At 39.7% G+C, this 25,971-nt stretch overlaps 1 protein-coding gene across 1 annotated transcript in view; it reads left to right on the forward strand.

The window, feature by feature from the left end:
• KLHL18 (kelch like family member 18) overlaps positions 1-25,971 on the forward strand; it is a 94,457-nt gene that overhangs the window by 42,086 nt on the left and 26,400 nt on the right. Inside the window, exon 2 of the mRNA XM_007951756.2 lies at positions 24,090-24,220. Coding sequence (XP_007949947.1) covers positions 24,090-24,220 — 131 coding nt within the window. The remainder of the gene's footprint in view (positions 1-24,089; positions 24,221-25,971) is intronic.

Genomic DNA, 25,971 nt, shown 5'->3' on the forward strand with positions numbered 1-25,971 from the left:
CCTTTATTATGTTGAGGAATGTCCCTTCTATTCCTATTTTGCTGAGAGTTTTGATCAGGAATGGGTGTTGGATTTTATCAAATGCCTTTTCTGAGTCAGTTGATATGATCATGTGGTTCTTCTCCTTTGTTTTATTTACATGGTAGATGACTAATATTTAATTTTTTGAGTGATTATAAATGTAATTATATTTTAAATGATAGTTCATATGTTCATTGTTAGTAAATGGAAATATGATTGGTTTTTGTGTGTTGATCTTGTTTTCTGCAACGTTGCCGAACTCACTTTATTCTAGGGGATTTATTTATTTATTTATTTATAATTGTGATTTGTGTGAAAGTTTACAGAGCAAATTCATTTTCCATACAGCAGTTCATACACATTTTGTTTCATGACATTAACTGCAATTCCCCACAGTGTTACAGCTCTCTTCCCACTTCCTCCCTATAGTTACCTCTTCCCTGTGTCCTTCCCTCCCATTCACTCCTGCCCCCACACCCCAGGTGTCTTCCTGTGCAAACACTGCCCTTCTGTACTCCCATGATTGATCATTCCAATTATTGTATTTACCTGATGTAAATGTTCACCCCATATGCCTGTCAATTGGCTGGAATTCATAGGAATGTGTTCAATTCCAGACCTGGAAGATGACGTGGAGCCATAGTCTAAGGGATCTCACCAGCTCACCAGGCTCTATCAGACCAGCAAACCTGGTCTTTTTTTATGATTTTGAGTTTTGTTCCACATTGTTTTCCCACTCTAAAGGGGATTTTTTTTTTTTTTTTTTTAGATTGTTTCAGATTTTCTGCAAAAACCACCGTGCTACTGACCAATAAGGATAGTTTTATTTCTGTCATTTGATTTCCGTGCTTTATTGTACTGGCTAGAGCTTCCATGTCCCTGTTAAATAGCATCAGTGAAAGTGCCTTGTTTCTGATGTTAGGGGAAGGCATTCAGTCTTTAACCATTAGGTATATGAAGTTAACTGAAGGTATTTTGTAGACATTCTTTTATCAAGTTGAGAAAGTTCCTCTTTATTGCTTGTTTTCTGAGTATCATGAATGGTGGTTAAATTTTGTTAAATATTTTTCTGCATCAATTGATAAGATCTTTGATTTTTCTTCTTTAGCTTGTAAATGTGGTAGATTACTTTGATTGATTTTTAATATTAAACCTACCTTGCATCCCTGAAATAAATCCCATTTAATCATGATATATAGTTCTTTTTATATGTTGCTAAATTCTGTTTGCTAATATTTTTTACAAATTTTTACATATTTGATCACGAGGGAAAATGGTCAATAGTATTCTTTTTTTTGTACTATTTTTGTCTGGTTTTGGTATGAAGATAACACTAGCTTCATAAAATGAATTTGGAGCTGTTCCTTCCTATTCTATTTTCAAGGAGCTCTGGTAGCTAGTGCCTAAGGCACTTGACTGCTAACCAGAAGGCTGGCGGTCCAAACCCACCAGCCACTCTTTGCAAGGAAGGTTGGGTGATGTACTTCCGTAGTGATGTTGTTGTTGTTGTTGTTATGTGCCGTCGAGTCGGCCCCGACTCATAGCGACCCCTCCTTGGGTTTCCGAGGCAGTATCACTACAGAAGTAGGATTGCCCAACCTTTCTTCCGAGGAGTGATACCGCCTCAGAAACCAAGGATGGGTCTCTATGCGTCGGGTCCGACTCGATGGCACATAACAATAACAACATTCTATTTTCTGAAATAGATTGTATAGAGTTGTTGATTCTTTTTTTTTTTTTTTTTTTTTTAACCATTTGGCAGAAATCTCCAGTGAAATCATTTGGATCTATAGATTTCCATTTCTGGAGTTTTAAAATTACAGATTCAATTTCCTTATTAGTTATCAGGCTATTTAAATTATCTATTTCATCTTGGATGAGTTGTGGTAATTTGTAGGTTTCAGCATCCTTTTATCTAAGTTGTCAAAAGAAAAACAAACCCATTGCCATCAAGTCAAATTCTGACTCATAACAACCCTACAGGATGGAATAGAATTGCCATATAGGGTTTCCAAGCCTGTTAATCTTTGTGGAAGTATGTATATACTTCTGTCTATTTACCACCACTCTTCTATCAGTTTCTTGTGTTGTGGTGGCTTGCCTGTTGCTATGATGCTGGAGGTTATACCACCAGTATTTTGAATACCAGCAGGGTCACCCATAGTGGGCAAGTTTCAATGGAGCTTCCAGACTATGACAGACTAGGAAGGACAGGGAGGTCTGCTTTTGAAAAAAATGGCACTGAAACATTGTGTGATATAGTGTTGGAAGATGAGCCCCTCGTGTTGGAAGACACTCAAAATATGACTGGGAATAAGCTGCCTCTTCAAAGTAGAGTTGACCTTAATGACACTGATGGAGTAAAGCTTTCAGGACCTTTTTTGCTGGTGTGGCCTGACTCAAAATTAGAAGAAGCAGCTGCAAACATCCATTAATAATCAGAACATGGAATGTGCAAAGTATGAATCTAGGAAAATTTTAAGTTGTCAACAATGAAATTGAATGCATAAAGGATGATATCCTAGGCATTAATGAGTTGAAATGGACTAGTATGGGCCATTTTGAATCAGACATTCATATGATCTACTATGCTGGGAATGACAAATTGAAAAGCAGTGATGTCACATTAATCATGAAAGGACCATTTCAAGATCTGTGCTGAAGTACAGTGCTGTCAGTGATAGGATAATGCCCGTGCAACTACAAAGAAAATCAGTTAATACTACTACTATTCAGATTTATGCACCAACCACTAAGGCCAAAGATGAAGGAATTGACTTTTACCAACTTCTGCGATCTGAAATTGACCAAACATGCAATCAAGATGTATTGATAATTACTGGTGATTGGAATGCACTCTTCACCTACATTCAGTATTGCCTTTTCCATCACCAAAAATAACAACTATCAGCTTTCAAGAGCGTGATTCCTCCTCCCACCCCCTCCCATCCCTAGTAATCGCCAAAGTACATTGATTTCTTTATGTATACATATTATTTATATGGGAGCTGTAGTGGCATAATGCCTAAGGCGTTTGACTTCTAACCAAAAGGCTGGCAGTAAAAGTAGTGTCATGTAACATTTCTCCTTGTTTGCTTGATCTGTTTCACTCAACATAATGTCTTACCGATTCATCCATGTTATAAAATGTTTCTTGGACTCATCATTATTCTTTATAGTTGTGTACTGTTCCATTCTATGTATATGCCACATTTTGTTTATCCATTCATCCATTGATGGACACTTAGGTTGTTTCCATTGCTTTACTGTTGTGAAACTGTGGTGAACATAGGTATGCGTGTGTCTATTCATGATACTGCTGTTAGATCTCCAGGGTATATGGCTAGGAGTGGAATTGTTGAATCAAAGGTATTTCTATTTCTGGCTTTTTAAAGAAATGTCATACCATTTTCCATAGTGGTGTACCATTTTATAGTCCCATCAGCAGTTCCAATCTCCCCACACTCTCACCAGCATTTTTTTTTTTTTTTTAAATCAATGCCATTTTTGCACAGGTGAGATGATTATCTCATTTAGTTTTGATTTGCATCTCTCTAATGGTTAATGAGGGAGCTCTGATGACATAGTGGTTGAAGCACTTGGCAGCTAACTAAGAGGTCAGTGGTTTGAATCCCTCAGCTGCTCAGTGGGAGAAAGATGGTGGCAGTCTGCTTCCATGAAGATTTACATCCTTGGATACCTTATGGAGCAGTTCCATTCTGTCCTGTAGGGTCACTGTGATTCAGAATTCACTTGCCTGTGGTGGATCGGTGTTTTGGAATGGCTAATGATCACGAGCATCTTTTCATGTGTTTCTTGGCCACTTAAATGTCCTCTTTGGTGAAGTGTCTGTTCATATCCTTTGCCCATTTTTAAATTTGTTTGTCTTTTTGTTGTTGAATTGTTGACATTTTCTATATATTTCAGAGATTAGACTCTTATTAGATGTGTTGTTCCTAAAGTTTTTTTTTCCCTCAATCTGCAGTTTTTTTCTTCTTACTCTTTTGATAAAGTTTTTTGATGAGCATAAGTAGTTGATTTTTTAGGCATTCCCTGTTACCTAATTAAGTAGCCTTTTGTTACAAATTACATTTGTTACATTTGAAGCTGTGTTTGGTATTCTATTACTGAAAAAACTTAAGTCCCATAGTTTTCTCCAGGAACTTTAGAGTTTTAGCTTTAACTTTTAGATCTTTTATCTATTTTGAGTTAGTTTTTGTGTATGGTGCTATGTGTGGATCCTGTTTCATTTTTCTGTAAATGGATATCCAGTTTTGTTAGTACAGTTTGTTAAAGAGACTGTCTCTTCCTCATTGAATGGACTCTGACTCCTTGTCTCAAAAATCAGCTCCCCATAACATATCCTAAAGAGGTGATATCTGGAACATAAATAGATATGTGTACACCCATGTTCATCACAGTACTATTCACAGTAGCACAGAGATAGAAACGACCTAAGTGTGAGTCTGTTATGAGAAGGCAAGGAAAGGTTTACACAGAGAAGGAAACTTTTCTTTGTCTGTTACCTGGGATGGGAGGGGAGGGAAGGGAAAATTAGATAGGTAAGAAACGTATTGATTTGGGTGAAGGGAAAGGCAGTATACCAAAAGGGAGTGACTAGCACAGTAACACTAAGGAAAAGGAAGACACCAAGAGGTACACAGAGGTATAGACAACAAAGGTAAATACTGTTACATGCATAATACTGCATTATCACTAATTACAAATACTACTCTATGGGTGGATACATAGATAGATAGGCAAGAAGATCAGGTATAGGTAGGTGAGTGGAAATATACCCATGACCATACATAGGTTTGGCAGATGATATTTGTACATACATATATGTATGTGCTATAAAAATGTCCATATAGCTAGCAGGGGACAAAGTTAGGACAACTTCTTAGCCACAACCAAGCACCTTGAGGGAGTGAGTCACTGGGCTTGCAGGCTCTTGATCATGGTTGTGGGGGACATCAAGCTCAATTGGCACAACATAGTACACAAAAACATTGTTCTACATCCTACTTTGGTGGATAGCACCAGGGATCATAAAAGCTTACAAGCAACCATCTACAATGCAAGAATTTTAGTCTCTTCTTGTCTGGAGCAAAGAAGAGTGAAGAAAATCCAAGACATATGGAAACAATTAGTCCAAGGGACTAATGGTCCATGGGAACCTCAGCTTGCATGACCCAGAGACAGAACTAGATGGTGCCTAGCTACCAATGCCAACCACTCAGAAAGAGATCAAAATTGGAGACCTTGGACAGAGTGGAAGAAAAAATGTGGAACAAAATTAAAAAACATGAAAAAGATCAGGATTACTGGTTGAATGGAGACTGGTGAGACTGTGTCCCTGAGTCACCCTTTTAGGCCTGAAATCGGACTCAATTCTATTGCTCAACTTTCAGCCAAACAATAGACTGGCCTACGAGGTGAACAACTACACCAGGGAGATACACTCCTTCGAACAAGCAACCATGGGAGATCAGAAGGTCCTCATTTGTACAGGGAGAAAGCTAGACAGGTAGGAATGTATAGGCAAGAAGGACCAGGGAAGGCATAACCACAGGGTGGAGGTGGGAGGAATGCTGTTACATTGTGGAGATTGTAATCAGTATTCCGAAACAACGTGTATGAACTGTTGAATGTAAAATGAATCTGCTCTGTATAAATTGAAGGAGCTCTGGTAGCATAGTGCCTAAGGCACTTGACTGCTAACCAGAGGGCTGGTGGTTCAAATCCACCAGCCACTTCTTGGAAGGAAGGTTGGAAAATCTACTTCCGCAGTGATACTGCCCTGGCTACCCAAGGAGGGGTCACGATGAGTTGGGGATGACTTGACGGCACATAACAACAACAACTGTAAAATTGCACCCAAATCACAATTAAATCCCTGCTCCCCCTCCAAAATAAAAGAAAAGAAAATCAGCTACCCATACTCACTACCATCAATTCGATCTACTCATAGCGACCTCTCCTTGGGTTTCCGAGGAGTTATCACTACAGGAGTAGATTGCCCAGTCTTCCTTCCAAGGAATGGCTGGTGAGTTTGAACCTCCAGGCTTCTGGTTAGTAGTCTGGTGCCTTAGGCACTGCATCACCAGAGCTCCCCTCAGCTGCCCATAGATGGATGGATTTTCTTATGGATTCTTGTTTCTATTCCATTAGTCTGTGTGTCTGTCATTGAACCAGTACCAGGCTGTTTTGATTACTGTGGCTGTGTAGTATGTTTTCCTAGTTTCTTAAGGTGAGAGATTATTTATTTGAGACTTTTCTCCTTTACTAATGTAAGTATTTAATGCTGTAATCTCACCACGACATTAGCTGTATCCCATACATTTTGATTTATTGTATTTTCATTTTCTTTCAACTCAGTGAATTCATGTCATACGTGCATAGTTGTATTAGCCTCTCTTCTGCATAATTGTGTTAGGTAAGTTGTTCCCCTTATCTACTGGATTTCATTGGAAAGTTTGAGAAGAATGAGGCTAGATACCAGATTAACAAAGCAGTAATTAACAGTAATAAAAAGAACAAGAGTTCTAGCATTTGCTGGAAGCATGGCTTCCACTTCAAGAGGACTTGGTGTCTCTAGGGTCGAGTAGAAAAAGTTTCTGTATTTTAGAAGCATAGGGAACCTGAGGGAGTGGTAGCGGGACAGACAAGGAAGTGTTAAAAAGGAATATCATGTATTAGAGCTTAAATTGTAAAGCACTTGATTTGTGGAGGGCTGCAGTCCACAGTGGGAGCCCTAAATCCATTTTGAATCTTGACATAAATTCAGATGCCATTTGAGTTTCTGATCATTAAACAAGCAATGTGGCTGTGATTAAAAAGTCAGAACAAACCTAGGAAGAGGCATTTTGCCCTCAGGAAGAGTGGGCTTGAAAATGGATTATGCTTACACAGGGAACTAGGGAACTTGCCTGGGTGTGTCCTTAATGATTTATTGGCATGTTATCTAACTTAAGTTAAAGATTAAGGTCCTGCTGTTGTCGTGCAGCCACCTGTTGGCTATGACTCCCAGGCTGTGTTTATGAGTCATACCTTGACCACCATATAGCCAGGTGGTCAAGCCCCAGAACCAATCTTTTTAATCTTTAGTTGTGTACATATCCCAGTCATGGTCCTTTCCCCACTTCTGTAGTTTCACCGGTGACAGATCAATTGACCTGCCACCAATCATGACTTTGTGATGATTTCCTTTGTTTTGTATCAAGGAGCTCTGGTGGCATAGGGCCTAAGGCATTTGACTGCTAACCAGAAAACTGGTGGTTCAAACCCACCAGCCACTCCTTGGAAGGAAGGTTGGGCAATCTACTTCCGTAGTGATACTGTCTTGGAAACCCAAGGAGAGGGGTCGCTGTGAGTCGGGTCCGACTGACTCGACGGTGAGTTTGGTTTTAGTTTGGTATCATACATAATTAGCTCCATGGCCATGAGTCACCAGACTTCGTTCAGTTTCTGTACTGTGTACTTGCTGATGATTTCCCTCATCCTGGATGATTGTCTTTGTTTTGTCTTTGTCCTGTCTAAGGCTTAATAAAAGGGTCTGAGCTCTGGTAGCTTAGTGCCTAAGGCACTTGACTGCTAACCAGAAGGCTGGAGGTTCAATCCCACCAGCCACTCCTCGGAAGGAAGGTTGGGCAATCTACTTCCATAGTGATACTGCCTCGGAGACCCAAGGAGGGGGTCGCTATGAGTTGGGTCCGACTCGAAGGCACATAACAACAACAACATAGAACATATGCGCTGTTGGCAAAGAGTTTAAAGTACTCTGCTGCTAACCAGAAGGTTGGCAGTTTGAGCTCACCAGCTATTCCACGGAAAAAAGATAAGGCAGTCTGTTTCGGTAAAGATTTACATCCTTGGAAGTTCTATGAGGCAGTTCTATTCTGTCTTAAAGGGTTGCGATGAATCAGAATCAGCTCTATGGCAGTGGGTTTGGTTTGGTTATAATACATGTTTGAGTCTGGGGTCTTTTTTCCCCTAGTGCAGTCATGTGCCAAATAAATTATTTCTAAAGTCATTGCTTAAATTTGTTTTTCAATTTTAAACATAAAAGCTTATGATAAAGAAATGAAGACTCCAAATAATAAAGATGAGCATAAGACCCTATCCTCTGCATTGTCCAGAACATCCAATAAACAGTTTATTGAATATCTTTCTGACACATTGTTCCATATTCTCTCTACTCCTCCCTCTTTCTGTCCCTTGTTCAATTATTCTAGTTCTTTGGCAAATAGTTAAAGCTTAAGTGTTTATTGGGTACCAAAAACCAAACTCACTGCCGTAGAGTTGAAGCTGACTCATAGCAACCCTTCCTTGGGTTTCCAAGGTGGTATCTCTACAAAAGTAGATTGCCCAGTCTTCCTTCCAAAGAGTGGTTGGTGGTTTTGAACTGCCAGCCTTCTGGTTAGCACTCAGGTGCCTTAGGCACTATGCCACCAGAGCTCCCATTTATTGGGTAAGCTTAAATAATTCTTGGATGAATGGATTCATTTATATAAATGAGATTAAACTATGCTTTATATTCACTATCTTGTTGCTGTTAGTTGATGAGTTGGTTCCAACTCATGGCAAGTTTATGTATAACAGAATAGAACCTTGCCCAGTCCTGTGCCATCCTCACTGTTATTGGTATATCTGAGTCCATTGTTGCATCTATTGTGTCAGTCCATCTCATAGAGGATGTACCTCATTTTTGCTGACTCTCTACTTTACCAAACATGATGTCATTTTCTAGCCATTGGCCTTTCCTGATGGTATGTCCAAAGTAAGCAAAACAAAGTCTTGCCATCCTCACTTCTAAAGAACATTCTGATTGTACTTCCTCCAAGACCGATTTGCCCAACATACATTCAGTATTCTTTTCCAAAACCACAGTTCAAATGAGTCAATTCTTCCTTCAGTCTTCATTTCTTGTCCAGTTTTTGCATATGTATAAGGCAATTTAAAAGACCCTGGCTTGAGCCAAGCCCAGTTTAGCCATCAAAGTGACGTCTTTACTTTCTAACATTTTTAAAGTGTTGTTGCAGATTTTCCCAGGGCAATATATCCTTTGATTTCTTGACTGCTAATTCCATAGGCATTGATTCTTGATCCAAGTAGAATGAAATCGTTGACAATTTCAATTTCTTCACCACTTAGCATGATATTGTTTACTGGGCCACTTGTGAGAATTTTCATTTTATGTTCAAGTGTAATCCATAATGAAGGTTATAGTCTTTGACCTTCATAAATAAATGCTTCAAATAATCTTCACTTTTGGCAAGCAAGGTTGTATCATCTACATATTACTATTATTGATAAACGTTATTGAGCATTCCTCGAATCCTGATGCCACATTCTTCCTCGTATACAGGCATATCTCATTTTATTGCACTTTGTTTCATTATGATTCACAGATGTTGCTTTTTTTTTTTTTTTTTTTACAAATTGAAGGTTTGTCACAACACTGTATTGAGCAAGTTCATGGGACCATTTTTCTAACAGCATAGGCTCACTTAGTGTCTCTGTGCCACATTTTGGTAATTATCACAATATTTCAAACTTTTTCATAATGCTATTGCATACTTAATAGACTATAGTATAGTGCAAACATAACTTTTGGTGCACTGGGAAACCAAAATATTTAATTTGCTTTATTGAGATAATCACTTGTGATAGTCTAGAACCACATCTGCAGTATCTCCAAAGTACACCTATATTCCAGCTTCTCAGATTACTTGTTCAGTATGGATATACCATAGTTTATTTCACTGTTTCCCTGCTGATGGGCCTATACATTGTTATACTGCTTATTTATTTGTTTAATTACAGGCAATGGTGCACTGAGTATCCTAGTACGTATCCTTTTGTAGCTTCATGTAAGATCAATGGAGGGATTATTGGGTCAAAGAGTAAAATTTTGATGGTTGTTGACAAATTTCCCGGTAAAAAAGTCCCCAGAGATAATTAAAAAGAAAAGTGATGTGGCTAAGTAGGGCATCTGGGTGCTGATGGACTGGAGTGGAGGGCAGCACTTCGGAAGAGCATATCTTCCATATTCAAGCAAAAGATGGCAAGATCTTAAATTAAGATAGGTGGAGAGACATTAGATTTGAGGAATTTAAACATCCCCCACTGCAGTTAGCAATGGGGTCCAAATGTAAATAAAACCCAGCCCCTGGCCTTGCTGGCATCACTGTTGTAGGGAAGAGGAAAATGGAATTGTGTAGGAGGAGTAACATTTCCTCACTGTACTATCCACACTCAAAGTGCAGGACATTGAGTGGCCCTTATTTCTTCAGTTGTGACCTCAGGCGGTCATTACCTCATAGAGTTACAGTGATTCAGGTGGTGGTGGTGGTAATCATTATCCAATGTAATGTTAACTTTTCCAAGAAAATAAATTGCCAGGAATTCAACAAACAGCCATCCATGCAACAGGAATGTTGAGCATTTCTTTACACCCCACAGTGTTCCCAGTCAATAAAACAATTTTCGTGTTTGCAGTATGCCTTTGATACCTAGAATGGATGCAGTCAGCACCATCTTTATATAAAGTCTTTTATAATTTGGACCCTTTAAGACCTGATTTGTGAGCAGAATGGGAGCCTTGAGACCACAAGGGCTGTGATACAGCCTTTAGTTGTAGCTCACCTCCCAAGGGCCTCCTTCTCCGAATGCCCAGAACTTTCTCCAGACACAGGGCTCAGGAGTTTAGACTCTTAATGACAGAACTAGACTCAGCAAGACCAATTATTTATTAGCTCATGTAATCAAACTGGGGACAGGACAGGCTATTGCTAGTTGTGGGAGACTGTTGTCAGCACCCTTCTCCCACTGCAGGCTAGTTTTTTATCCAATGGAGAGTAATGGAGCTCTGCCCTGAAGCGATTGTCCTTTTTCCTTCTTTCCTGTTTGAAAAATCCCAAGGAAAAATCTCATTGATTGGGCTTGGGTCACATGTTGTACAGTATGGTTGGAATGAAGATAGAAGTTCACAAGAAAAGGCAAAGAGTGCAGAAGAACTAGATGGTGCCTGGCTACCAATGCCAACCACTTGGGAAAGGATCAAAATTGGAGATCCCGGATAGAGTGGGAGAAAAACATGGAACAAAATCCAAAAAACACAATAATGACCAGAATTACTGGTCGGATGGAGTCTAGTGGGACCCCTAATACTATGGCCCTGGGATATATTTTGGGCCTGGAATAAAACTCACTCTCTGGGGCTGCCTCTCAGCCCAATAGTAAACAAGATGTACATGCAGACCACTCAACCCAGGGTGACACACTCTATGGAGATGCATCCCTTGGAGCAATCGACCACAGGGCACCAGAAAGGCAACTGTTCGCAGGGAGGAAATGCAGGACACACAGGTGTGCATAACTATGAGGGGCATGGGGGGGGTGTTACTGGGCAGGGAGGGGAGGAGACTAGTTTAGGGTTGGGGATGGTAGTTGAGGAGTGAAACTAAATGTACAGGAAATGTTGAATATAAAACACTCTCTCTGTAAACTTGTACCTAAAACACAATTAAAAAAAGAAAGAAAGAAAGAAATGTGCTTAAGAGCCATTGATCTAAAAGACAGGAATACATAGATAGGAAGGATACAGGAAAGGGGTAATCACAGGGAGGAGATAGGAGGAGAGCTGTTTGTTGTTGGGATTGAGTTGGTGTGTGAAACAAGATGTGTATGAACTGTTGTGAGTAAAACAAATCTACTTTGTAAATTTGCACCCAATCACGATAATTTTCAAAAAAAAGAAGGCAAAGAGTGCTGGACATAGTTGATAAGAGGTGGAGTCTATAATCGTATGTTTTAGGAAGATTTTAAACTTTTACTGTCAAGGGCCAGATAGTAATAATGTATAATAATAATATATATTATTGTTATAGATATATATTAAATGATACAGTTATTTGAAGATTTGCTGGACCTTCTTATATACGTAAGAAAAATGAAGGAAATGAGTAGGAAATCACAATGCCTTCTGCTCAGTCTTCAGTATCCATTTTAGAATTTACCTGAGAGAACTTGCAGTCCATTTTTACTATAACCTTTAGTGAAGCTGTCCTCTTTTCTAAGGGGGTAATTTATTTCCACAGGGAACTGTTGATTTTCTGGTCTTCTATTGCTAAATTTTCTCAGAGACTATCAGAAGACAGAGTGGGTATTTTAATTTCATCCAGTATTTGCTGAGCTATTTAGTGGATATACAAGACTTCTGTTAACCTGGAGGAGTTTGAAATTCGCTAGAATAGGAAAAAACAGAAACAAGTACAGCATTTTAGACTGCAACTTCATCTCCTAAGCATGGAATAGCCTTACTTGTCTAACATCTGAATAAGATTCGGTTTGTAGCAGAGGTCTGGGGCTAGGCTGGCTTTGTACTTGGTGGTTGGTGACTAAGGTGGAGGATTGGTTAATACTTGAGGTAGAAAGGCAGGTGCTTCAAGGTATCTCAGATATGCGGTCTACCTCTGTCATTTCTGGTGGACAAAGCTGCATTATTTGCTGGGGCTAATCAGCATTTAAACCCCATTGGGATGGAAAGTATGCAAGAGAGAGAGAGGAGAATAAATCATTGTGTAACCATGACTAAGAAACAGAAATTTAACAAAAAGACACATTAGTGGTAGCAGGCCTGTACAGCCCATATATGGCTCCAGTGTGAATGCCTCTATTTCAGTCACAGCTCATTTGTTTTCTAAAAAGGAACAAGCATTTCATAAGAGACAGGAATTTATCTCAGTGTTGAACTCCCCCAAGTATGCCTGGTCCATACTAGTTTGGTAGATGAGTTGTAATCAGATGTAATTTGGGCTGAGAAATAAGTGATCCAGCATCTTCTTTCTAGAGATTATATCTATTTCTTTCCCTCTTCTTAAATACAGTTGGCCCTCTGCATCTGTGGATTAATCCAACCTTGAACTGAAAAATATCCACGTGGGGAAGAAAAAGGCAATTAAGTGGTCAAAGCAATCCCTCAAAGACTAAGAGGGAGCCTATAGTACTATTTTCATAGCATTTACATTGTATTAGGTATTATAAGCAATCTAGAGAGTTTTAAAGTCTATAGGAGGATATGCGTAGGTTATATGTAAATACTATGCCATTGTATGTAAGGGACATGAACATCTGGGGATTTTGGTATCCACAGGGCTCCTGGGAGCAATCCCCATGGATACTGAGGGATGACTGTATTCGTTCCCTGTGACTCTAGAGCAGAGATCACCAAACTTACTGTTAAGGCCCAGATAGTAAATATTTTTGGCTTTGTGGGCCATCAGACACTGTTGTACCTATTTAACTTTGCCGTTGTATGGGCATGGCTGTGTTCAAATAAACTTCATATACAGACACTGAAATTTGAATTTCATATAATTTTCACAAGTGATGAAATACTAGCCATCTTTTGATTTTTTGTTTTTATTGTTGGTATTGTTCATCCATTTAAAAATGTAAAAAATATTCTTAGCTTATAAGCTATACAAAAACATGAGGCAGGCCAGATTTGGCCCACAGGACATAGTTTGCCAACTCCTTCTCTAAAGGTCTTAAAAATAACTTCTGTAAAGTTGTGAATTTGAGGATATTCATTTTACTTATTTAACACGCACTTATATAGCACCCAGTAAGTACTATGCACTATTGTAAATGTTAACTAATTTCATTCTCACAGTAACCCCTTGATGGGGGTACTGCTTTTCCCATGTTGCACATGAGTAAATTGAGGCACAGAAAGTAACTAGCCCATGGGCACATAGCTAGTGAACAACAGATCTTAGATTGGAACCCAGGCAGTTTGGCTGCCATCTCTTTTAAAGAATTTATAATTGCTGACTCTCTAAACTATAAGAATCTTAGAGGTTATCTGACCCATGTCTACTACTACTACTACTACGTTTTAGATTCATTCTTAACACCCCAGCTTCAGGTGCTTACAATTCAAATTTGTGCCTTAACGAAATTATGGATTACTGCTTATATACACTTTCAGCATCACTTATGACAGCCTGAAAGTGTAACCGTAACCCCACAGATTCCAGGGGTTTTCTGTCTTTACAGGCTGGGCACTTAACTGTTTGCTTATTGTTTTATTTATGTTCCTACCTTGAAGCAGAAGGCTGGCGGTTCAAACCCACTAGCCACTCCTCAGAAGGAAGATGGGGCAATCTATTTCTGTAGTGAAACTGCCTCGGAAACCCAAGGAGAGGTCACTATGAGTCGGGTCCAACTTGAGGGCACATAACAACATAACGTAACCTTGAAGGTAGGAGCAGTAATATTAAAATATTTTCTATCAAAGAGGAATCTATTCTGGGTGTGTCTTTTGCTTTCTTTGGGAACATCAGTCTTACTCCCAGCTCAGATTTTGTCCTGCTGCTTTTTCTGCTTGAATAAGCAGCTGGTTGAATGTTGAGCTCCACTTACCTGTGATAGGGACTGGAGTAGAATTTTCAGTGCTGTGTTATCCCTATTGATCCAGAGCTACCACCAGAGCAGGGCCAGGAAAGTTTCCCAGTCTTTATAAGAAAAAAAATGGGAGGGTGTGTGGGGGGTGTATGGGGGGGAGGTGTGTGTGTAAGCAAGCCAGAACTGAGGTAGATGATGGAAGTGCTCCATTTTTCTTACTCATAGTCCTTAGACTATACTAACCTGGAGCACCTCTGGTACAGGGATTCTCAGTCCTCAGGGATTCTACAGAGTTAGTGTGCAAGGACCCTCAAATCCACATGTACACCTATCTATAGACTGGGTAAATACTGTTTACATGTATTTTACAGTTACTTTTCAAATGTATGTAGATGCCATCATGATGAAAACAAAAGCTCTCCTGAATTCATGATAAAAAACAAAACAAAAAACAATGGCCATCAAGTTGATGCCGACTCATGGTGACCCCTATATGTCAGAGTAGAACTATGCTCCTTAAGGCTTTCAGTGGCTGAATTTTCAGGATTAGAACAATAGACCTTTCTTCCAAGATGTCTCTGGGTGAATTCAAACCACCAACTTCTCAGTTAGCATCTGAGTGCACTAACCGTTTGTACCACCCAGGGACTCTGAATTATGGTAGGGTACTGTACCTGCTAGGATATCTGATCTGGTTACCAGAACCAAAAACCAAATTCATTGCTTTTGAGTCAATTGTGACCTATAGTGACCCATCCTTGGTTTTCCCGAGGCAGTATCTCTACAGAAGTAGATTGCCCAATCTTCCTTCCAAGAAGTGGCTGATGGGTTTGAACCGCCAGCCTTCTGCTTAGCAGTGAAATGCCTTAGGCACTACATCACCATAGCTCCCCTGATCTAGTTAAACTCTCTTATTTTACATATGAGTAAAGCATGGCCTAGAAGCAGGTGCAGTTAGGTACTATTTTCAGATACCATGTAGCCTGTGCTGCTTTTTTTTGTCTCCTCTGGGATGAGCTTGTTGTTGTTGTTGTTATGTGCCGTCGAGTCGGCCCCGACTCATAGCGACCCCTCCTTGGGTTTCCGAGGCAGTATCACTACGGAAGTAGGATTGCCCAACCTTCCTTCCGAGGAGTGGCTGGTGGGTTTGAACCGCCAGCCTTCTGGTTAGCAGTCAAGTGCTTTAGCCACTATGCTACCAGAGCTCCTACTGGGATGAGCACAGGGTGAAAATATTGGCAAGTATTTTGCCCTTTAATGCTGTGTTGTACTTTACAGTATTGTCTAAATGATTGCGAAGACCCTTACCAGTATTTATAGTGCTTCTCTTGAGAATCTGTTTCTTTTTTTTTAACTGTATTTTTCTCCATACCTCATAAGTAATAATCCTATACTTCAATCTAGAAATCTGAGACATGATAAAATTGGACAGCTTGTTTCTATCTATGATAGTGCTGGCCCTGAAACTAAAGAATTCTAATCTCTGAGCCAGGATACTGTTCGTGAGATTGAACTTGTGGGGGTTTCAGTCATTTATATTTTAGTTTTTTATGATTGGTGATTTCAGCTGCATGCAGCAAACACTTTTGTTAAATTTCTGTGAAGTGCCTGGCCTTGTGCTAAGTGTTTTCACATACACATCTCTTAATCAATGAGGCCAAAGTTGCAGTTCTCAGACCCTTCTCAGAAAAAGCTAGATAGTTTTAATCTGCTCCAAAACTTTCAGTCCAGTCATTTATTCACCCATTCTGTACTTTGGAGCACCTTTGTTTGTCTGGTTTGCAAATGTGTCTTTGAATCACATCCCAGTGGTGCTCAAACTGGGACAAATCAGCACAAAACCATCCCTCCAAAATCCATCCCTCCACAGTCCATCCCTCCAAATAAGACCCAGAATTGACAGCAACAGCAGCATGGTGTGCATAGGATGGTTTTTTCCCACTGACACTAGGAATTTGGAGTGATCTAGGTGATCAGTCAAATGACATTCATATCAGACATTCTCATACACTTATATTTGATATTCTCAGAAGCTCTTCTGGTAGCTTAGTGGCTAAGACACTTGCCTGCTAACCAGACGGCTGGCGGTTCAAACCCACCAGCCACTCCCCGGAAGGAAGGTTGGGCAATCCTACTTCCGTAGTGATACTGCCTCGGAAACCCAAGGAGGGGTCGCTATGAGTCGGGTTTGACTCGACGGCATATAACAACAACAACAACAACAGAAGCTCTTAAGAGGTCAGATGGGTAAGAATTTTTCATAAGTTGGGAAACCAAGCTTGGACAAGTCCTGCCTAAAATAACACAGCTGATGAGCTCCTTCTCTTGCCAAGAATGCAGCTTTTATACTGTCTTTGCCACCGGCAAGGAGACCTGGTAGCACAGTGGTTAGAACAGTCTGCTGCAAACTGAAAAGTTAGCGATTTGAACCCACTAGCCACTCCATGGGAGAAAGATGTGGCAGTCTGCTTCTGTGAAGATTTACAGCCTTGGAAACCTTATGGGGCAGTTCTACTCTGTCCTATAGGGTCACTATGAGTTGGAATTGACTTGACAGCAGTAGGTTTGGTTTTGGTCTTGGTATGCCACACTGGCTGTGTAGTGGACCACCACTGCTCCTACACACTTTGCTACCTCCGGATGTCTCCCTGCTTCTCTTATTTTCTTTCTACCTTTCTGTACCTTCTCTGTCTCCTTTGCAGATGCATCATCTATTAAGTGACCTTTAGATACAGGAGTTCCTCAAGGCTCAGTCTTACACTCGCTTCTCTTCTCACTCTGAGCTTTCTCCCTATTGATCGTTTCCCTGTCTCTACACTGAGTCTTTACACTGATGACTGCACAGAATGGCTCTGAATTGTGGACATTCTTCCTTAGTACTGTCTTCTAGTTTCCTAACAATTCTTGAAGTAAAATGCAGAATTCTTGATTGTCCTACCTGCTTCTCCAAACTCATAACTTTTCCTTTCATATTTTTCTTTGAATTCTGGAGCCCACTTTGATTTTCAACATCAAAGGAATGTTTGTGATTTTAAAAACAAGTGCAGTGGATTTATAATAGTTGTACATTTAAGGTTTTTTTTTGTTTGTTTGTTTTTGTTTTTGTGATTTGGGTGAAAGTTTACAGAGCAAATTTATTTCCATAGTAGGTTACCCATTGACTTTTAGATCCTAATTCCTGCTCCCCTTTATGTAACCCTATCACCTCTTAATTTTCCAAACAAAGCTATTGACAGATATTAAAGATAATAAAAATAATATGGAGAGAACCTGTACGAGCAAGAACACTTCAATCTCAATCTTCAGGTCATATTATACAGAGCCCCTGCTCAGAAGGAGATTCTGTATCCAGTCTTCATAAAAGCAAAATGAGTGCTGAGTCTTTGCTGCAGTTTTAGTGAAAGTAGTTTGACTTGATTTTTTTCCTTAGAAGCAAATTCAAGTGTTGTGTATACCTAGAAAGTTCCATGATTGCCCCTAATTTGCTTTGTAGACCATGTTCATTGCAAGTCATTCCATGGTGGTTACATAACTGATGCTGATACGCTGGTTCAGAGCTAGTGTGGGTGTGGACACTAGGTTCATGCCATGCATGTGCAGAGACCCAATACCTTGATGCAGCCTTGGCAACTTTCACATACGTATATTCATGAGTTTAGCTCTTTCAGCTCAGACTGTTTCATGCACACCGTAGATGTCATTTCTTTTCCTCCCTCCTATCTTGAATCTTTCCTAATACTTTAAATTTATATCTGATTCCATTGATTTGATAATGCTTTATGGTTTTAGAGGTAGATATGTAACAAAGTCAGGAGCTCTGGTGGGGAAGGGGGTAAGGCATTTGGCTGCTAACCAGAAAGCCAGCAGTCCAAACTACCACCAGCTACTCCATGACTAAAGATTTACAACCTTGGAGACCCAGTGGGGGTCACCATGAGTCGAAATTGACTTAATGACATTGGGTTATTGGTTTGTTTTTATGTACCGAGGTGTGATTAAAGATGGGAATACATGTCAAATAGCCTTAAATTTTCTGAACCAACCAAAATTCCTGTTGTGCATTTCTTTGCCACCTTCAGGGCAGAGGAGAAGACAGATTTGAGGTAACTGCCCATAATTGCACATCAGTGGAGAAAGTAGCGTTTCTGGGGTATTATGTGCCATCGAGTTGATTCTGACTCACAGCAACCTTGTATGACAGAGTAGAACTGCCCTGTAGGGTTTCTTAGGTTGTAATCTTTACAGAAGGAGCCCTGGTGGCACAGTGGTTAAACATTTGGCTCAGCAGTTAGAACCCTCCAGCTGCTCTGTAGAAGAAAAATGTGACAGTCTGCTTCCTTAAGGATTACAACCTTGGAAACCCTCTAAGACAGTTCCACTCTGTTCTGTGGGGTCTCTATGAGCATTGATTTGATGGCAACAGGTTAATCTTTACAGGAGCAGATCGCCAGGACTTTTCACCTGTGGAATTGCTGACTTTTCAGTTAGCAGCCAAGTGCTTAATCATTGTAATTCTAGAGGTTAATAATTGGGAACCTACTTGCCTTCCTATATGAGCCATAGTTTACAATATTAGAGCTATCAGTAATAGCAGTATATTTTGATCTCCCATTTGCCTTATCCTTTTTAAACTTTTTATTTTGAGATAATTGTAGATTCACATGCAACTGTAAGAAATAATAGAGTGATCCCTGTATACCCTTTCCTCAGTTTTCCCCAGTGGTTACTGTTGTTAGTTGTCATCTATTCGATTCTGACTCATAGTGACCCATTGTGTGCTGAGTAGAGCTGCTCCATAGTTTTCAAGACTGACCTTTTTAAAGCAGATCACCAGGCCTGTCTCCTGAGGAGCCTCTGGGTGGGTTTGAACCATCAGCCTTTTAGCTTATAATTGAGCATTTAACCGTATATGCCAGCCAGAGAATCCAGTTTGTAAAACTATATATAGTACAGTATCTCAGTCAGGATATTGATGTTGATGTAACCCACCAATCTTATTCAGATTTCCCGTTTTGTACTCATTTGTATGTGTGTATGTTTTGCATGTATTTAGTTTTATGCATGCGTGGATTCTTTATTTTTAATTAAGTTTTTTTTCAGTTGGCTGAGAAAAACAAATTGAGAGGAAGGTGTATTACTTACTGAGTCCCTCTTAAACCCCACTGGTAAACAATGCAAGCATAATTCCTTCTCTTTCACATATTAGCTAGTTTACTTTGGACAAGATACATTTAAAGCTTGGTTCTCTCATATAAAAAATGGGATTAATGGTAGCTACCTACTGTAGAAAGCTGCTGGGAAGATTAAAATGGGAAGAAAAAAAATGTGCTTAATGGATGCTTAGCATAATCCATGGTGTATAAAAGGAGCTCAACAAATAATCAGCTCATTTTTTAAAAAGTGACATTTTTAAACAGATTACAAATAAGAGTATTTGGATTTTAAAAAACTTTGCAAAAGTATAGCATCACAGGATTATAGAAGTGGAACATCCCTTAAGTAGTCACTTAATAGCTCTAGAACCAGTCTAAGACCTCTCTTAACATTCTTAGGTGACAGGCTCTCATTCTTTCTGATAAACTGAAATCTCTTTCCCTGTAAATTCTAGTTCTACCCTCATCCATGCCATAGCCTTTCTAGGATATGAGGACGATTATCATATCCCTCTAAATTCTCTTCCTAAGCTAACTATCCTACACCCATTTCTTGTAACTTGTAGCTCAGACCCTTCCCAATTTTGGTTTCTCTTTTTCAGACAAAGTCAACCTTGTTGTTACCCTTAACTGGCACAGAATTTAGATGTAATCTGGCTAGCTTATCCCAAGGTAAGCCTTTCTTCTCTTTAGCTGAGCTTTTTTGGGAAATCAGGTCATCCAGTAATGAAAATAGAGCTTACTCCTTTGTCTTGTGTTTAGTTTCTAGTTGAAAAATAAGTACATAGTAGTTAAATGGCAAATTGAACACACAATTTAACCTCCATTCCCATCTTATAACCCTATTAATATGATAATAAAAGGGGTTAGAGCTAACAGCAAATGAGAGAACAAGGGAATATTGAAGCCAGAAAGTATGTGTGATGGACTTAGTAGAACTGAAAGCTAAGTGGCTGCAAGTGGGAGAAACTAAGAAAGAGGATTTTTATTGCAGAGCATTGGAATAGCTCCAGAATTAGAGACCCCAAATACTGGAAACAGGAAGATTAGTTGAAAATCTGTGTGAAAAGTAATTAGATACCTAGCCACCACCACTACCCCTGATTCTCTCAGGAGGCAAGAGTTTTAGTCTTAGATATCCAGAGGCTCCAAATTCAGGCACACCAACTATAGAGGAAGGGACAGACTGTGGAGTAAAACTCCGTAAGATTTTAAGGGAAAGTCTAAATAATGAATTGTAGGACCATCCCCCTCCTTCACTCAGTTTCCAGAACATCTTCAGCCAGTCACTGCCATGTAAGAAATTGGAAGATCCTTCTCTAATAGAATTAGCTCCAGAGAAAAAGTCCTAAAGATACCGACTACTTTTGTTTTTGTTGTTGTTATTTGCCATCGAGTTGGACCCAACTCATAGCGACCCCTCCTTGGATTTCTGAGGCAATATCACAACGGAAGTAGATTGCCTCATCTTCCTTCCGAGGAGTGGCTGGTGGGTTTGAACCACCAGTCTTCTGGTTAGCGGTCAAGTGCCTTACACACTACGTCACCAGAGCTCCTACTTTTAGGGGTCTTCAATACAATGGCAGATCCTTGCCTGGTCACACTAACCATGAAGTCCACAAGTTGACAAACCTAACCCCCCTCCCCCCCCACAGCTTTCAAACAGCTTTTGAAGTACCTCACTCTGGGGTATGAACAGATAGCCAAGTGATGCCAAAGAATTAAAGGCAGCTTAACTATGTAATATGTTGAGAGAAATTAGAGAAAACACTACATTCATGAAAGATGAGCAAGGTTCTCTTAAAAAGGGACCTTCAGAAAACAAGAAAGACCTCTTAGAAATTAAAAATATGATAACCAGTGTAAAAAACTACAAGCCAGAATGTAAGATAAAATTAAGAAGTTTCCTAGAAGATAGAGAAAAAGAGCTGGAAAATAGTGGAGAATAGATAGAAAAAAACTAGAAGGTCATCCCAGGAAGTCTAATACGTGGCTAATAGAAATTCAGGGAAAGAGAGAGTAGAGGGGAGGAAATGATCATAGAAATGGTATGAAAAGACTTTCCCATAACTGAAATAATAATTTTAGAGATCGTCAATGGATTTATTTCTGAGTTCTCAATTCTATTTCACTGGTCTGTGTGTCTGTTGTTGTACCAATACCAGGCTGTTTTGACTTCTGTGGCTGTATATTAGATCTTTAACACTAAAAAGTGTTAAAGAGGTCTTTTGCAGCAGATTTGCCCAATGCAATCTGTCATTTGATTTCTTGACTGCTGCTTCTATGGGCATTAATTGTGGATATTCCCAAGTAAAATGAAGTCCTTGACAACTTCAGTATTTTTTCCATTTATCATTTGAAAAAAGAAAAAAACAAACAGAAAACACTGCCATTGAGTTGATTCCAATTCATAGTTACCCTGTAGGACAGTGTAGAACTGCCCCATAGGGTTTCCAAGGCTATAAATCTTCACAAAAGCAAACTGCCTCATCTTTCTCCTGCAGAGTGGTTAGTGGGTTCAGACTGCTGCCCTTTTGGTTATCAGCCAGATGCTTGTCACTAGAGTTCCTTCCAGTCATCTGATGTTGCTTAAAACAACATTTATTTATTATCTCACAGTTTCTGTGGATCAGGGATTCGGAAGGAGCTTAGTGGAGTAGTTCTGACTCAGGTCCCTCATAAAGTTCCAGTCCAGATGTCTGTCTGGACTGCTGTCATTTGAAAGCTTGATGAGGGCTGAAGGATCTGCTTCCAGGCTTAATTAGGTAGCTGTAGGAGGAGGCTTCAGTTTTGGGTCATATAGACCTCTCCTTAGGATATGATGTCTGCCTTCCCCCCAGAGCAAGTGATCCAGGAGAGCGAATAAGAGTAATTTGTGGTACCTTTCTTGACCTATCCTTGGACATGACATACCATCACTTCTGCTGTATTCTGTTGGTCAACAGACCAGCCTTGATATATTGTGGGAAGGGACTGTACCTGTTGCAATGGAGTTGATTCTGACTTATAGCAACCGTATATGAGAGAATAAAACTGCCCACAGGGTTTCTAAGGCTGTAAATCTTTACGGAAGCAGACTGTCACATCTTTGTCTTGTCGGAGCAGCTGGTAGGTCCAAACCAGCAACCTTTCAGTTCGCAACTGAGCGCTTTAACCAGTGTGACACCAGGGCTTCTTGAGAGGACTATGCAAACGTGTAAATACTAGGAGGTAGAGATCGTTGGGGGTTATCTTAGAGGCTGGTTGTCACAGGTAGCGAAGCTTAAGAAATAACATATGGACATATTATTTAGAAATGTGAAGATAAATACTAAAGGAAATGCCTAAGAGTTGAAAGAAGTTGTTCCTCACAGCAGGATCAGGGATTATAATTGGGAACCAGAGACTGCTGGTTTTCATCATAAGCCTTATTAAAACAATGTTTAGAAATGTGTAAGTTATTTCTAAGATTTTTTCTTTTTTTTACATTATGGAAAATGCCCAAAGCACACAGTCATTTAATGTCCCCAACATCTGTAGTAGAGCAACACTTAGATTATGTGAGGAACTAAAAGACTCTGGTAAGGATCTCTTGGCATTTGGGAGATAGTGTATATGTCTGTATGTGTGATCTTGAAGGTCTGTTTAGAGGTAATAAACCTGAAGTTCAGTGAAAAAGAGGATATGGTAACAGAACCTGAGCTAGAATCCTTGAATAAATGTGATGTGAAGAAATGAACATCAGGTAGTGAGATGCACTGGCATTTTACTAATATGGAGCCTAGAGGAAAGAGAGAATAATGATCGTTTAGCTATTTCTGCAGGGTGGAAAAGTTCTTAAGTGGAAATGTTTATGTAGCTTGGAGCTATAAATGGCAATGCTTATTGAAGGGAAAAGCCTTTGGCAGATAGTTGAAAAACACTTTGGAACTTCTCAGGCTGAAGATGTGATGATGAGGGTTTGCTACAAATTGGAGAGAACAGCCACCTCTTTCCCCAGAGGCCTTTTCTGTCAACCACAGCCCGCATGGTACCCATGGACCCTTCAACATTCAACCCCTTGATGCCCACTCTGTCCTTAATGCCCTGTTCAAGTTTGATCTCTTCTCCTCTTTCTGCCACTGGGTATTTACTCTTTTTGAAGAATGTACTGTTAGGAGCTCCAGGGTTCTTGGACAGTTTTTTTGTCTATTCCGTGTACCTTCTAATAAAACTGATATTGGGATGCTGAGTTAAAGGAATCGGCTATTTGAGCTGGTGAGAAGTTTGGAAAGGGTTGCGATGTAGACTGCCACTTAAGTAAAAATACCTCATCAAAATGTATTATTTACATCTTCTTCAATACCTGAGTATATAAAATTTTAAATACATAATTTTTTAATGTATAGTCACCACAATGAACCTTGGTGCTCTTGCACTAACGCCTTTGGTGTCATTAAAGAGGCCAGAGGGATAAGCTATAGAAGGGTTTTGGTATTTGCAATTCTCAATGTCTGTCTTTGTATTTTACTTTGTGCACAGATTGGGGACCACAAATTCAGTGCTCACCGGATCGTTTTAGCAGCTTCAATCCCGTATTTCCACGCTATGTTTACAAATGACATGATGGAGTGCAAGCAAGATGAGATTGTAATGCAAGGAATGGACCCAAGGTACTAAATCCTTCAATTAGGTTTCATAGGCTGCTTTCCAAGCAGAGCCTCAGCTTGGTACTTGATGCAATTTAAGAGTCCACAACAGGACACAGAGCCTAGGGCAGTGCCACACACATAGTAGGTGATACATAGACAAGTTAGACTATTCTTCAGGCACCTGAGAAGGGTTAAAATGAAGGGAATTTTGATGTTGTTTTCACTCTACTTCTAGAGTAACACTTGTAATAAGAATGAGGGTCCACAATGCTTTTTACGCTGAGTTTGAGGCACAAGTTAGTATATTATTCTCAGAGCTTTTCTGTGCTTGCTGTTTTATGTGGCAAAATAGTTTACAAGTATCTTCATTTGCTACCATCTCAACAGCCTAGAACAGTACTGCCCATTAGAACTTCATGCCGTGGTTCAATCATTCCGTTTGTACTGTCCAAAATGGTAGCTAGTAGCCACGTGTGACTATTGAGCACTAGTGGAACTGAGGAATGAAATTTTAATTTTATTTAGTTTTAATTAATTTGAATTTAATTTGAAATAGCCACATGTGGCTAGTGGCTACTTTACTGGACCACACTGGTTTAGAAGATCATGGATATCATGTTTATTTGACAGATCAGAAGGTTGAAGCTGAAGAAGGTCAAGCCCAAGGTTATCCCATAGTCAGTAATCCATTATTTATTGCTTAGCCTCTTAATCTCACAATGGAAGAAATTGTAGGGAAAGGAGCTGAGAGACTGTATGATACACTCTGGATGTTTGGAGATGATTTCTGTATTAAGCTGGGTTCTCTAGAGAAACAAAACCAGTAAAGCATATATATATACAGAAAGAGAAAAATTTATCTTAGGAAAATGACTCACACACTTACAGAAGCTGGCAGGTCCCAAGTTCTTGGATCAAACATCAAGCTGGAGGCTTTTCCCAACTCACGCAGCTGCAGGGGCTGACAAGCTCAAGGTTGGCAGGCAGTATACCATCTGTTGGCTTCAACGAATGACGAATCCAAGATCTCCAGGCCAAATGGTGGATTGTTCACTCATGGACAGTTGTAGGCAGCACAACAAGATCCCAATGCACAGAAGAGTGTGTCTTTTTCCCAGGATGTCCATAAATTTATTGGAAGCAGGCCACACCCCTAGGGAAACTCCTTTTTGGTGAATTAGCTGCTCAAAACATATACATACAGTCTCATCATGGGAATAACCCATGTCACACCTGCTTAAACCACTCAGAATCATGGTCCAGCCAAGTTGACACACAACAAACAACTATCACAGTCCACCCCTTGTCAACTTGGCAGTTGTACACATCTCCTTAACCATATATAATCTCTAAATAAGGACAATTATAAACTCATATTTGCACCTAACATGATATGCTAACATGTGTACAACCTAAACATATTAACCCTGTTTACATTTCATAGTTCATAACAGAAGGAAACAAAAATATTTGATGCATACACATGCACATACACATACACAATGAAGAACTATAACAATCACAGTCCTCGTTTCTGCAACTAGTCACATGGTTGTAGCTGATATTCAGAACTATCTTCTTCTACCACCCATTTCATATTTCCCTGGACCTCAGCAAGAATCTCAGCTAGTCATGGTTTTTTACATGGTGGGGTGACCCAAACCTTCATTCCTAAAGGTTCTGGGCCATTAATAGTCATATCAGAATTGGGTTGCTGTAATTTTCTATTGACTTTAATCACTGGGCAGTTCTAATGGCTTCCACTTGGCTTT

Source organism: Orycteropus afer, unplaced genomic scaffold (genome assembly GCF_000298275.1).
Source record: "Orycteropus afer afer isolate SDZICR_OR568_19922 unplaced genomic scaffold, OryAfe1.0 scaffold00311, whole genome shotgun sequence".
NCBI classification, from domain to species: domain Eukaryota; kingdom Metazoa; phylum Chordata; class Mammalia; order Tubulidentata; family Orycteropodidae; genus Orycteropus; species Orycteropus afer.